The sequence below is a fragment of the Homalodisca vitripennis genome, chromosome 4, assembly GCF_021130785.1.
Source record: "Homalodisca vitripennis isolate AUS2020 chromosome 4, UT_GWSS_2.1, whole genome shotgun sequence".
In the NCBI taxonomy this organism is placed as follows: domain Eukaryota; kingdom Metazoa; phylum Arthropoda; class Insecta; order Hemiptera; family Cicadellidae; genus Homalodisca; species Homalodisca vitripennis.
The window spans coordinates 18,000,479-18,014,910 of record NC_060210.1 but is presented as its reverse complement, the minus strand read 5'-3'; the positions used below and the strand labels follow the sequence as shown (position 1 = coordinate 18,014,910).

At 35.7% G+C, this 14,432-nt stretch overlaps 1 protein-coding gene across 1 annotated transcript in view; it reads left to right on the top strand.

Moving 5' to 3' along the window:
- The window catches only part of LOC124360957 (protein dissatisfaction-like), a 67,696-nt gene that overhangs the window by 40,175 nt on the left and 13,089 nt on the right, over positions 1-14,432 (top strand). The window contains 2 exon segments of the mRNA XM_046814993.1: positions 7,630-7,747; positions 7,749-7,863. Coding sequence (XP_046670949.1) covers positions 7,630-7,747; positions 7,749-7,863 — 233 coding nt within the window.

The window sequence follows — 14,432 nt, the reverse complement described above, 5'->3', positions numbered from 1 at the left end:
ATGTCAAACTTCATACACTTCACACTCTTATTATTGATCGTACCGTAACGGGATGTGGTTAATTTTTAATTTTTTTCCATAACCTAACCTAACCTACAACAATGTCAAACTTCATACACTTCACACTCTTATTATTGATCGTACCGTAACGGGATGTGGTTAATTTTTAATTTTTTTCCATAACTTAACCTACAACAATGTCAAACTTCATACACTTCACACTCTTATTATTGATCGATCGTACCGTAACGGGATGTGGTTAATTTTTAATTTTTTTTCCATAACTTAACCTAACCTACAACAATGTCAAACTTCATACACTTCACACTCTTATTATTGATCGTACCGTAACGGGATGTGGTTAATTTTTAATTTTTTTCCATAACTTAACCTACAACAATGTCAAACTTCATACACTTCACACTCTTATTATTGATCGTACCGTAACGGGATGTGGTTAATTTTTAATTTTTTTCCATAACCTAACCTAACCTACAACAATGTCAAACTTCATACACTTCACACTCTTATTATTGATCGTACCGTAACGGGATGTTGGTTAATTTTTAATTTTTTTCCATAACTTAACCTACAACAATGTCAAACTTCATACACTTCACACTCTTATTATTGATCGTACCGTAACGGGATGTGGTTAATTTTTAATTTTTTTCCATAACTTAACCTACAACAATGTCAAACTTCATACACTTCACACTCTTATTATTGATCGTACCGTAACGGGATTTGGTTAATTTTTAATTTTTTTTCCATAACTTAACCTACAACAATGTCAAACTTCATACACTTCACACTCTTATTATTGATCGTACCGTAACGGGATTTGGTTAATTTTTAATTTTTTTCCATAACTTAACCTACAACAATGTCAAACTTCATACACTTCACACTCTTATTATTGATCGTACCGTAACGGGATTTGGTTAATTTTTAATTTTTTTCCATAACTTAACCTACAACAATGTCAAACTTCATACACTTCACACTCTTATTATTGATCGTACCGTAACGGGATGTGGTTAATTTTTATTTTTTTCCATAACTTAACCTACAACAATGTCAAACTTCATACACTTCACACTCTTATTATTGATCGTACCGTAACGGGATGTGGTTAATTTTTAATTTTTTTCCATAACTTAACCTACAACAATGTCAAACTTCATACACTTCACACTCTTATTATTGATCGTACCGTAACGGGATGTGGTTAATTTTTAATTTTTTTCCATAACTTAACCTACAACAATGTCAAACTTCATACACTTCACACTCTTATTATTGATCGTACCGTAACGGGATGTGGTTAATTTTTATTTTTTTCCATAACTTAACCTACAACAATGTCAAACTTCATACACTTCACACTCTTATTATTGATCGTACCGTAACGGGATGTGGTTAATTTTTAATTTTTTTCCATAACTTAACCTACAACAATGTCAAACTTCATACACTTCACACTCTTATTATCGATCGTACCGTAACGGGATGTGGTTAATTTTTAATTTTTTTCCATAACTTAACCTACAACAATGTCAAACTTCATACACTTCACACTCTTATTATCGATCGTACCGTAACGGGATGTGGTTAATTTTTATTTTTTTCCATAACTTAACCTACAACAATGTCAAACTTCATACACTTCACACTCTTATTATCGATCGTACCGTAACGGGATGTGGTTAATTTTTAATTTTTTTCCATAACTTAACCTACAACAATGTCAAACTTCATACACTTCACACTCTTATTATTGATCGTACCGTAACGGGATGTGGTTAATTTTTAATTTTTTTCCATAACTTAACCTACAACAATGTCAAACTTCATACACTTCACACTCTTATTATTGATCGTACCGTAACGGGATGTGGTTAATTTTTAATTTTTTTCCATAACTTAACCTACAACAATGTCAAACTTCATACACTTCACACTCTTATTATTGATCGTACCGTAACGGGATTTGGTTAATTTTTAATTTTTTTCCATAACTTAACCTACAACAATGTCAAACTTCATACACTTCACACTCTTATTATTGATCGTACCGTAACGGGATTTGGTTAATTTTTAATTTTTTTCCATAACTTAACCTACAACAATGTCAAACTTCATACACTTCACACTCTTATTATTGATCGTACCGTAACGGGATTTGGTTAATTTTTAATTTTTTTCCATAACTTAACCTACAACAATGTCAAACTTCATACACTTCACACTCTTATTATTGATCGTACCGTAACGGGATTTGGTTAATTTTTAATTTTTTTCCATAACCTCACCTAACCTACAACAATGTCAAACTTCATACACTTCACACTCTTATTATTGATCGTACCGTAACGGGATGTGGTTAATTTTTAATTTTTTTCCATAACTTAACCTACAACAATGTCAAACTTCATACACTTCACACTCTTATTATCGATCGTACCGTAACGGGATGTGGTTAATTTTTAGAAACTCATTAATATGCAAAAACATTTAGTTTTATATTTATAATTAGTCAGTCTTCAAATGATGAATACAAGCAGGATTGAGATTCTTTTCTGGGCAATCAATAAAAAATCGAAGAAACTAAAAAAATAATTTGGTTCGTTAGAACTAAATCTTTAAGTTTGACACGTACCACAGTTGTACGACTAAAAGTAAGGTCGTTAAAACAGTAGGGTGTTAGTTGGCCTAATACTTTTTAATGTCAAAGCCACAGCCCTTAATGTAACTTCCACGAATAGATAAAAATTTAAATAACCTTTTCGATCCCTCTACCAAGAATGAGAGGAAACTACTATTGAAACTGTCCCACTTTGGAGTAATGCGCTCGAAAAATCGAGAGCGAGAGTCCGATTGCCGACACGGTAGCGGAGAAGACAGGAGAGTAAGAAAAGTCGCTGCTATTAGGGGAGTAGCAAAGTATCAATCTGCCAGTAAAGACTTTAAGTCTGCGGAGAGAAGGTATTACCTGTAACGGCAATGGTGCCTTTATGTCAGCCTTCCCCCAACCCCCAACCCCCACTCACCCTCTACGGTAAATTGTGCTCTTAATTATACAAAGTGTTCCCCAGAGCCTTTCACAGCCTTTCTGCTCTAATGCTGCTCTCGACGGTCTTTTTATACGCGAAATTAGGGTTTCTGGTGTCATCAACTCTTTTGCTGGCGAAACACCTTAAATATCAACCCTATAATTAATTAATTAAATTAATGCGTTAAAACGAAAAATGGTTTAATGATTTAAAAAAATGTACAAATCAATAATACAATAGTTAAATATTTTTTGCATAGATCTTTGCTGCATCAATTATATTAACACTAGCTGTTTCCCGCGGCTTTACACGCTTTTCGCAAGCTTTGTCTATGTATGAGCACATCTAGTTTAAGTTAAGTATATTCCCAACGCCGATGTAGAGTTTACCTTGTTGCCACAATCAAGAAAACCTGTGAAAAGTGTATATTTATAGCCATTTCACACGTACATGTATTTTATTATAAAGTGGTCTAACACTCAAGATTTAAGTTCAACCAAAATTTCCATTAAAGATAAATATACTTAGCGTCTTCAAATAGTGTTTGGCCATTTAATATACGTAACTCTCTCGTAATTGCAGTTTATAATTTGCAGGCGCTTTGATAACTTTCATATTTAGCAGCGACGGCCGCCTGGTCGTGAATTACATGTACATCAATTGGCATAGCATATAAACCTTCCACGTGGAAAAATACATATTCATACAAATTTTCATAATGACCTGTCAAACAGTTTCTGAGTCTATAAAAGATAAACATAAAGATGTTTAGAGTGTATAAGGACATACAGACAAACATTCAGATATATATAAAACTGATGAATAGAGTGGTAAAAAATTCAACTTATTAAACAATTGAACTTATAAGATGGTTTAGAAAATCTAATACAAGTCTAAAGGTTGTTTCGTTACTTATTTGGTTGCAACAAACCCTTAAACATTGTTAATACGACCTATTTGAATAATATTCTTCTGTTATTATTTTGTGAGTTGTAGAAACACATACGTATGGATCATGTTTTCATATTATTATCATTTTTAGTCTATTACAATAAGCGGATAGCTTGGGAAATCATACACACATCTTAAGATTCTCTGTGATATATGTGTTAATAAGGGAGGGGGCTATAGGGGCTGTAGCTCGTGGCGGCAAAATTTTGTAGGCGGCAAAGGTTTTAATAAACATATGGAAACAATTAAATTGAGAATATTTGGAAATGAAGGGCATGTATGTCAAGGCTTGTGTGCTGCTTGTATAGAAAGTACTAGGAAGTTATACTGTAGTCGGTACTATATAGGGCGGCAGAAGTAGTGTAGTTTCCGTTGATACGAGGGTTACAAAAGGACAACTTAAACCTAAAAAGTCTATCAAACACACGTTGGTCAGCGAAAGGTGACGCTTGCAAGGCATTGAATGAAGATTGGAAGGAAGTAAAAGAAGCACTGACAATTATTACCAATGACGAAACAGTAAAATCAACCTCACAAATTGAAGCACAGCCTTCAAAGATTGGAAACTGAATTTTTGTCGATGCTGTGGGGAGATCTACTCAACAAATTTAATATTACTAGTAAAAAGCTGCAATCATCTGAAATCGACTTGTCAAGAGTAGCAAAACGTATCGATCATTATCACAGTATATCAGTAACATAAGAAAAGAGTTCGAAATTTATGATGGAGCTCTGCTGAAGTCGGAAGTATGTATATATAAAGATGAAATAAAAAAAGAGGCCATAAGCTCCGACTTGATGAGTAGGTGAAGTTTTGCTTTTTTATGCAGAGAGAACGTTTCTTATATAATATTATATACTCTATCTAATGAAATGTAGATAAAAGCTGTATACGATGAGCTGAGCTCGATCTTTTTTTCTCTAGCGAAAAAAGAACCGATCAAAGAGACACTAACTAATACTGTAAAAAATGTGCTTTTTGTAACAAATTCTCCTTCACCAAATATTTGAATTTCTACATTTATTTTGCTTATTAAAGGAACTTAAAGAGCGAGAATGTCCAAAAGTGTTTTAATCTTTATAAACCCTTACATGTCTTTTTAATTTTAAAACTAAAAAGTGCAACAATCGGGCTGATACTCATTTCTACCCATAATACCTGACTGGTACATGAACCGCATGAAGTCCAAACTGTAGAGAATGAAACCAACGGTTTCACTGCCACAGAAGCCAAGAGCACCAGCAATAGCCTATGTCCACACACGCACTAGCGAAGGTGTGGGTGGAACACTGATTTTTTCAGTGGAATCGTAATTGTGACTCTCGTAGATAGACCTAAATACGACTGTATGAATAACTTCGTGTCCTAATGCGTCCAGATTGTGTACAAGGCGTTATAAGCCAAGTGCTATACAGTTATTGGTTATTTTGGCCGCTTACGAAGCGTACAAACCACTTAACACATCACTCCACTGCACTTACCTCATAGTTGGTAGTGACACGCAGGCAGTCGCCATTTTACTGACAATAGCTTACTATTAGAGTCCATCCCGAAGTCTCTAAAGTGCTTTTTCAACAATCTGCCCACGTATAAATCAGTAAAATTTTTGTAAAAATTTTTCATCCGAGTATCAGAGCTATAGTGGCTGTACCATGAGCTAGATTAAGTATCTCTATTCTAGGTTATATTTTGGGCGAATTTAGGATCTCTACTAGAATATTTTATCAATACTTGGCTAATATTTAAATGATACTAATGCAAAACGTTGGTCTCATGTTATTGGCTGTGCGTTAGCTAAGCTTTTCAATCTGTCCCGTCTATCTGTCTCTATGTACGCACGAAAACTTGAAAACGAACTGAGCTATATAAATACAGTTTTGCACGAAGCTTTATTTCTATATAGGAAACACTGTGTTCGATCATCGTACATGTCACTCCTTGGAATTTGGCTGAGCGTTAGAGTTTTACATGGGCCTTTTCTGTAACCATGGTGGCAACGACGAAATAACGGAATAATTAAACTTTTAGGCACGCTGAACACATCATGTTAAATTATAACATAGCTTATGCCAACGTAGCTGATGTCAATGATAAAAGTAGGTTACAAAATTTAATTTCTTGAGGTTAAATGGAAAAGAGGACTTTATAGTCCCAACTTCGTCTCTAAAAAGCAAAGAGACGAGATTCATTTCATATTCACTTTCTCTTACGTTATTGCACCTTCTCTATCTCATCGGAACTTTTATTATTTTAGCACTGCTATGAAACCGAACTCAATGAAAGAAAATGTGAACGTATCACGGGGCAAGATTTATCTCGAGAAAGATTTCATCCTTAGGGTTTAAATTGTGCATGACGCCACTTCATTTCTACACGTAAAGAAATAAGTATCTGATAGTACATATCTCACCATGGCTTTTGACTGAGCGTCATTGAAGCCTACTCATTACGCTGATTCAATTTTTATTTTGTCTGCGCCAGGACACCTTGAGAATTAAATTGAACTATAAATTTGAAATGATACACGCATCCTCGGTGAACATTGTTAGGCGATTCATGGTGTGGCCATACTTCTTTACTTAATAGTGTATAATTTTTTTGAGCACATCATCACATTAATGTTCTATTTTGTGATCTATGCCGTGTCACCGTCACCTGGGTACAGTTGATTGGGCTCCACGTGAGCGGTGTTTTTACCCCAACGACAAACCCTCGCTCAGGAAACCGCAGCCGCACGGTTTAACAGCTCGCAATCCCTCTATCGACCTGAGACTGACGTAAAACAAGCCGTGACCAAACACGTGTTGTGCTCGGTGGCCGGCAACAAAAGCTATCAGCACGCCTCCCCCCCCCTCGGGGGGTCAGAGGCATTACAGATCACGCACATTGGGCTGCTGGATGACACGTTATACTATAATTGCTCTCCAGTTCGATCATGTTTAATATGTAGGGGAGTCCCCCAGACAGGATCCTTGCAGCCTGTCGTTCCCAGGAGAGCTCTCCTGCTCTGCTTCTCTTGATCCGCGACAGGCAGTCTCGCTCCATCAGTCCGCTTCGCCTTGTCTCAACAAAAGTATCTCAACTTACCAATTTTTGCGTTATTTGGCGACTTCTTTGTACTAATATTTTGTATGTCTTCATGTAAGTAATAGCTTACTACGCCAAATTCGTATCCAATTCTTAAACTTGCATTAATTTGGGAAACTGGTATTTTTTTCTTTGGAAAGAAGAAGGAGCAAATTACAGATCCCTGAGTAATGCCGAATTAGGTCTCTCTCGCTATTCTTAACATTTAGAATATTTTCCCCCCAAACAGTTACCGTAAATTTAAATAGCTCTTCGTTTCCTCGAATAAAGGTAAAATACCAAATTCCAGCAAGTACAAAATTATATTTTTAACTAAATCCTTTGACTTTTCTTTAAATTGATGTTTAATAAACTGGCCAGCATTGTGGTTCTTTTCCCTGTTAATCTTTTCATGCCACTGTTAGAGTATTAATATATTCGCCTAAATGTGAATGTCTGTTTGTTCTTTATCTTTTTTAACTTTCCTTAAATATGTTTTTATAAATGTTTGAATAAAAAACGAAAACACCTCGTAACAACCATAATTTTTTTCAGCTGTCCAGCACGAGAGGGGGCCTCGCAAACCGAAGCTGAACAAGGAGGGTATGGGGGGTCACCAGCACGGACACGGGGGTGAGCAGAGTGCCACGTCCCCCCTCAAGTTGCCACACCCCCCCGCTGTTCCCCGCCGGCTCTAAAGTCTCCCGAGCTCCACATCCTATGTTCCTGCCGCACCAGCCGCCTCCTCCAGGCCTCCTACAGATCTTGATGTCTGCGGAAAAATGTCAGGTAAAAGACCTTATCCGTGTAATAATAACCAGTGTACTTATATCATTTATTAAAACTTTGTCATCACAGGTATGTCTGCCCACCCAAGAACCGCTCGCAGAAAGCAGCTTACAGTCGTGATAGTGATCCTGAATTATATGTGTTTTATTGCAACTTGTCTTATTTCTTGTTACAATACGATTACTCGCCTTCGGCTCGCTGGGGCTACGCCCCCAGATTCCCAAAAGTAAAGAGTAGTTTCCAAATTCGGGGATAAGTCGAATTAGGTATTATGTGAATCCGGAGATGAAGTTTCAAATTTCGTGATCACTGTTGTATCTGTTCTCGAGAATCGTGAGAGTGGTAATACTTCGTTAACGCTCTGCCCCTGATGATGTGTGATATATAAAAAAATAATTGAATGTCTTGGAAAAACTAAGTGATGTGTTGGCATAATAGGAGGAGGAGAAGAGAAATTTGGTGGTAACTAAAGTCCGAGATTAGGTTGCCCAGGAAATGAAAAAGTAGACCGCAGTTTGTTTTATTTTACAGATTTAACAACACTTTTGGCTTTGAGGCGTTTTGTGGTTTAACTGTTAGGGATACAACAAAAAGTGACTGGACCTTTCTTGTAGATACTTTAAAGTTTGCAGATGATTATTCAGATTGATTTAAAATTGTAATGCCTTTGGATTTGAGCTACGACCTCTGGTTTAGCCTGTACAGAGCTTGGGAGAAATTATTGCATTGGTCAGTTTATTGTGAAATATTTTAGTGTAAATAAAAATGAAAACCGACCAGCTTTCAAATACTTTATGGCAACTTCATCGTCCAAGCTACAACTGTACCGAATTTAAATTTCTAGCTTACTATGAAGTGGATTACACTGTGTAGGTATTCAAGACAACCTTCTTATTACCGGTAGATTACATAATCCAAGTCAGTAAGTGTTTATCAGATTATTAACTTGATCAGGGTGTTTAAATTTATGCAGAAGATTATCTGGTCATACCAGGAAATTCTGGGGTGGGGTAATGTTACCGTGGATTAAGACCCACGTGATTCTCTTTTGGAGGGTGTTGTTTCTGTAAAAAATAAATAAAACTCACTCCCTCCCTGTTTAATATTGATGCTTCGTTAACGCTCAGCCATTTTCACGTGGGGGGGACTATAGACCGTAATTAAAATACGCCTTGTCAACGTGAGATTAAAGGAAAATGCAAAAATGTCATGCTCATGACTGATTCATTCTAGAAATATCGCACTGTATTAAACTTCACTGACGCTCAGCCAAATTATAATCCGATTACTAAGGTTTTATCTTTGGTGGTGTTAGTGACACAAGATAAAAATTATGCAGTTCTAGAAATTGAGAATGGAAAGGGCGAGCGCTTAGACTGCCATCTGTGAGTGAGAAGCTCTGGAAGTAAATATTCAAACGGTAACAATCAAAGTTAAGTGGCGCAGCCCTTGCGCAGACCTCGCAGAACTAACTGAATCAATATCCCGGACATTATCACGCCTTGTCCGTATGAATAATTAATTCCTATGTAACTAATACTATCTAAGTTTTCTTCATTTTAATATTTTAGTAATTTTACCATACGCTAAACACTTTAATATTTGTTCCGAGGAAATGCTGAAAATATCAGAGTAATCCACACAAAATTTTAATACTATTATCTTTTCTACTCAATTTTGGTTTCGAAATGAATTTGATAGCGCTTTGTTTATGGGAATTTAAGATGTGAAATAGAGGTAGTGTACAAACTTTTCCTACTAAACAATAAAGTCATAGAGTTCTAACATTTCCGTATTTCGATTTAATCTGAATATTCAGGAATATTCGGTGGTCCAGATGGAGTATAATTTTTGAGCGGCCATTTTTTAATTTATGAAACCGATATCATTTTATCTCAGTACCGCTTCGGATAGACGCATCTTTAAATTTGCAAATACCAGCTTTTACTCATTATATGATAAACAGTTAGTATACATGAACATGGAAGTTGAAATGGAGAGTCCTTAACGACAGATTAAATACTACTGAGTATTCAAAATTGTAGCTAAAAAGAAGTGGGTAAAATCCCTCTTTTTTGGGCAAGGGAGGTAAGTTTAAACTGTGATTGCTCTATCATTCCCGATTGCTTAAAGCCTAACTAACACCTTTCAATTTAGCAATTTAACACTGGTGAAATTGATAAATTTAAAGAAAATTTGACAAAATGAAAGAAACATTCTATAACAAATTATTGCAGTATTCTAAACTTATTTTTCTGTAATTTTAAAAAATTCACAATTTTCTAAAATCAAATTCATTCTAAATATGGAAAAAATAACAGGTCAGGTACAACAGCCTGTCAGTAGATTCAAGAATCTAACTTCTTCCGGAGGTTCTTGAAATCTTTTTATGATAAAAAAAGAGAAGCCGATCCCCCTGTCCGTCTCTCATGGCCACTGGCCTGTGCGAGGATCTGATCAAACAGATAATAAGGGGAGAGAGTCGATACAGTGCAAGGTTCTGATAAACAGTGCAAGGTCACAACAGGATTGAACCTGCTATCTAGAAACTCAGACTCAAGTCCTATTTTAACTCGGTATCACTCCCGAGACTCTTTCTAGAGAGACATCGTTACTCCCTTAATTTTTTGTCTGTTGTACATGTATAATGCACTACTACTCTCTACTTAGTGCTTTATCTGGGAAACACACGTTAACTATTGTTGATACAATGCTACGCATTTCCATTAATTTTTTGAAGTAAAAACTAAGATATGTTGTACTAGTTTGTCCTCGTACATCTGCAGTAGGTACTCATATAACGGTCTGTTGTAACAATACTGTTTTTTCTTCTTCTCTAATTGTTTAGCTCTAGGGTAATAGGCTTCGGAAATCCCATGCCGCCTCAACAGTACTATTTGAATTCTTGACGTAAGGATCTAGGATAACTTCTCACTAAGAGTCCATCAGGCTTCCTTGGATGAAGCACACCTTATCCAGGGTTACATTTATGTTACCAGTCTGCAGAGCGTTATTTTATTTTAAATACATCTCTTAATTGAACTCAAAATTTCAAGCAATTCTTTCAAAAACCCTAATCATTTGACTGGAGAATTTTAACTAAGTTTTGAAAATTCATCCCATATTTGTTCTTAATTAATTTTAAACCTTGGCTTTCAGCATGGTCATACGCAAGGCATGTAAAAAAGGATATATTCAAAAATCTCACTATGACCTAAAGTACATTTCAGACATAATGGAGTGAAGTATTGACCTTGTTATTTATATTGTCGTGACCAGATCTTAATCTTAAAATGTTGATTATTTCCCATCTTTTCATTTCAATATTCTGGCATCGTTTCAGCAACCTCTTTATATCATCGGTCTTTATTTACTCCTATAGATAGAACCGTTACATTTTGAGAAGTACAATTGTTTTTTTGTATGCTTTTGAAATCGTCTATGGATATATGCGACTGTTCAATTTTAGTGCATCTTTGTTGCCCTCTTTTGCTAATTTGTCAACATTTTTTTATTACCTTAAAAACCTGACTTGGAAATCCACTGCAGGGCAATATTTTTTCTCCGATTCTAAATATTTTGAAACAATTCTGTGCTTTGTTTATATCGAGTCGATTGGCCAGTGACGTAACGAAATTCACCAGTACACCGTCACCGTCACTCCGCGCTAGATCAGATCACATGAGACGAGATGAGATAGGGTGGAAGAGTTACAGCTGATCGATTACTGCAGCTGTAGTCAATCAGCTGTCAGTTCTCAGCCTCGTCACATTGTCTAATCATGAACACGGCATGTGCAGACTCCCATGCCGCAGACCAGAGCACCCTTGACTTAAGCTGCTATTCTCGCTTCTGTCGAACACTGGCTGACAGTCTCCAGTCTATCTTCTCTCGTCGTCTTAATACGCTTACGGCATCAACCCCCCGGCCCCCTCCCCCACTCTTGCACGTCTCCTTCACTCTGAGTAAACTAATAAGATTATGGCGAGCGCCTAGAGAAGACCGCTTTGTGCTGAAACAGCATTGAGTCAATGCACAAAGGCTATTAATGGCATCGATATTGGCCTCAAACAATGAGAGCACTTCCACGGGCAAAGAGCCCTACTCTTTAGCATAAACAACATCTTTAAAGAGTCGGAAATTTGATAATAGCTTTAGAATTTAATTCAGAAATCTATTCTATAAGCTAATTTTGCGAAGTGTAGAAGACATCCCTCTGATTTATTGTTTCGAGAAACTGGAATTCTGTCAATGAAAATTTTTTATTAGAGTCTTATTTATTCATAATTGCAAACATTTCGGTTCAATTTTTTCTATAATGCCACATTTTTTACAATACTAGATATATGCGAATATATTCGCTAACACAAATTAAATTTGCGACAGCAAAGAGTTGTTATCTAGCACACATTGCATATCGTAATTACTCTAATTGTTTTAGAAATTTCAAGCAGTTTAGATACTCCCCTCTTTTGAGGGTTTTTTGAGGAAAAAGTCAAGTAGTTGCTGTGTAGGCCGATTCACTTATCTCTGTTGAATACACTATCTCTGTTGAATTTCACTATCTCTGTTGAATGCACTATCTCTGTTGAATGCACTATCTCCGTTGAATGCACTATCTCCGTTGAATGCACTATCTCCGTTGGAATGCACTATCTCCGTTTGAATGCACTATCTCCGTTGAATGCACTATCTCCGTTGAATGCACTATCTCTGTTGAATGCACTATCTCTGTTGAATGCACTATTTCTGTTGAATACGCTATCTCTGTTGAAGACTAACTGACAACTGACTGACGGGATTGTCCTCTCTCCTCTCCTCTCCTAGCTAAAGGTAGAAAAGTCCTTTTTTAACTAATAATTATCCTATTTTTATTAATTTTTGTACACTCATTATTTTCATTCTCTTTGTTGATTTTTCTCTACAGTAATGCTAATTATCTGAATTCTTATGTCATATCCATACGTTATTCAACTGCAGTATAGTATTCTTTCAATTAAAATGTTATAAAATTATCTACACACTGGTCATGATAAAAAAACCTAATGCTAAAATTTCAACTCTAGTAATATGATTAGGCCTTTAAGGGCCCATGTAGCTCTTTTACCATGTTTTTTTTTTTAATTATAGATAAATTAGGTAGCAAATCAATTGATTCATAAATGCTGTGTTCACTAGGTATATACATATACTTATAATATTAAAAACCTTATATCGCAAAGAAATAAATCCATAAATCGAAATTAAGAGTAAAATTATATATCCAATATACGGATTTATTTCATTGTGGTATTAATAATATTTAGCCTTAAATTGTTTAATGTTAACTATTTAGAATCGTATGACTTGAATATTATTGTAAATTGAATTACCATTTGTTTTCTTTTTTTCGATATAAAATATTTACTTCAGTTTTTATCTGTAATTTGTTGAAATAGCCTAAATGTGATTTTGATTTTGTATTGATGTTCTTTGTTAAATCATTTATGGCAGAGCTCCAAACTGCCTAATTACGGTCGAATTTGAGATGTTTTATTCCCCACATTAATTTACATCGCGTGGGATATGTAAACAGGCATCTGGAATTACTTGGACTCAAATATTTAAAAGAAAACTGTGATTTTGATTCTGAGCTTGAGTTTGAAAAAAAAAACGATATAGACTAGTTGGTAGCCTTTTAAAGAGACTTGGATAAGAATTTAGTCTCGATGGCTGAGCGTTAGCGAAGCCCGTTTACTCGAGATATTAATAAACAAATCATGTCTTTCAGTCCATACGATATCTTGAAACGAACTGGCCTATGAGACTTGATATTTTGCATGCAGTTACATTTCTATGGAGGCAACACCGAGTTCGATGTGGCTGAACCCATGGATTTGGCTGAGCGTTAACGAACATTTTTTATGTGGGTCTTATGGGTAATTATGATGGCAATGAGTGGGATTTTAACATGTGGCCTTGAAATGAACTTGAAATGTTGCGTACAACCTCAGCGAAGGGCCTGTTGTTACGCGACACGTGGTGTGGCGTACTTCTACCTCGTTGTTTACTAGGCGATACCCCTACTCGCGTCGTGGGCCAACCTCAAAGCACTTCTTTTCTAGAGATGGGGAATTGTTATTTAGCGGCAACTCGTTACGACGTTATTCTGCCAACCGACAATAGGTTGCGGACACGTGTTATTTCAGCAACTGTTGCCGACTTACCATTGCGCAACGTTCTTCTAATGTTTACCAGTTGCTGTTGCTTATAGAACATTATTGAAACACAATAAATTAATAAAGACAAGGAATTTGTTACTATCACAATGTATTTTTAAACTGTATCATTAAATCTGCGTAGCCTCGTTACTATAATATATTTGAGTATAATTATATACCATACATGAATATTCATTATCACTATTTACGAAACTATTCCTGAAGGAAACAGATTTTTTCGGACATTTGCCATCGTTCAGTGAAACAAGAAATCAGTAACACTACGTTTCGAGATCTGCAATCTGATCTCTTCTTCAGGTAAAGAACTAACCTAATACATAATTACAAACTAGGTTAAAATAATCAAAT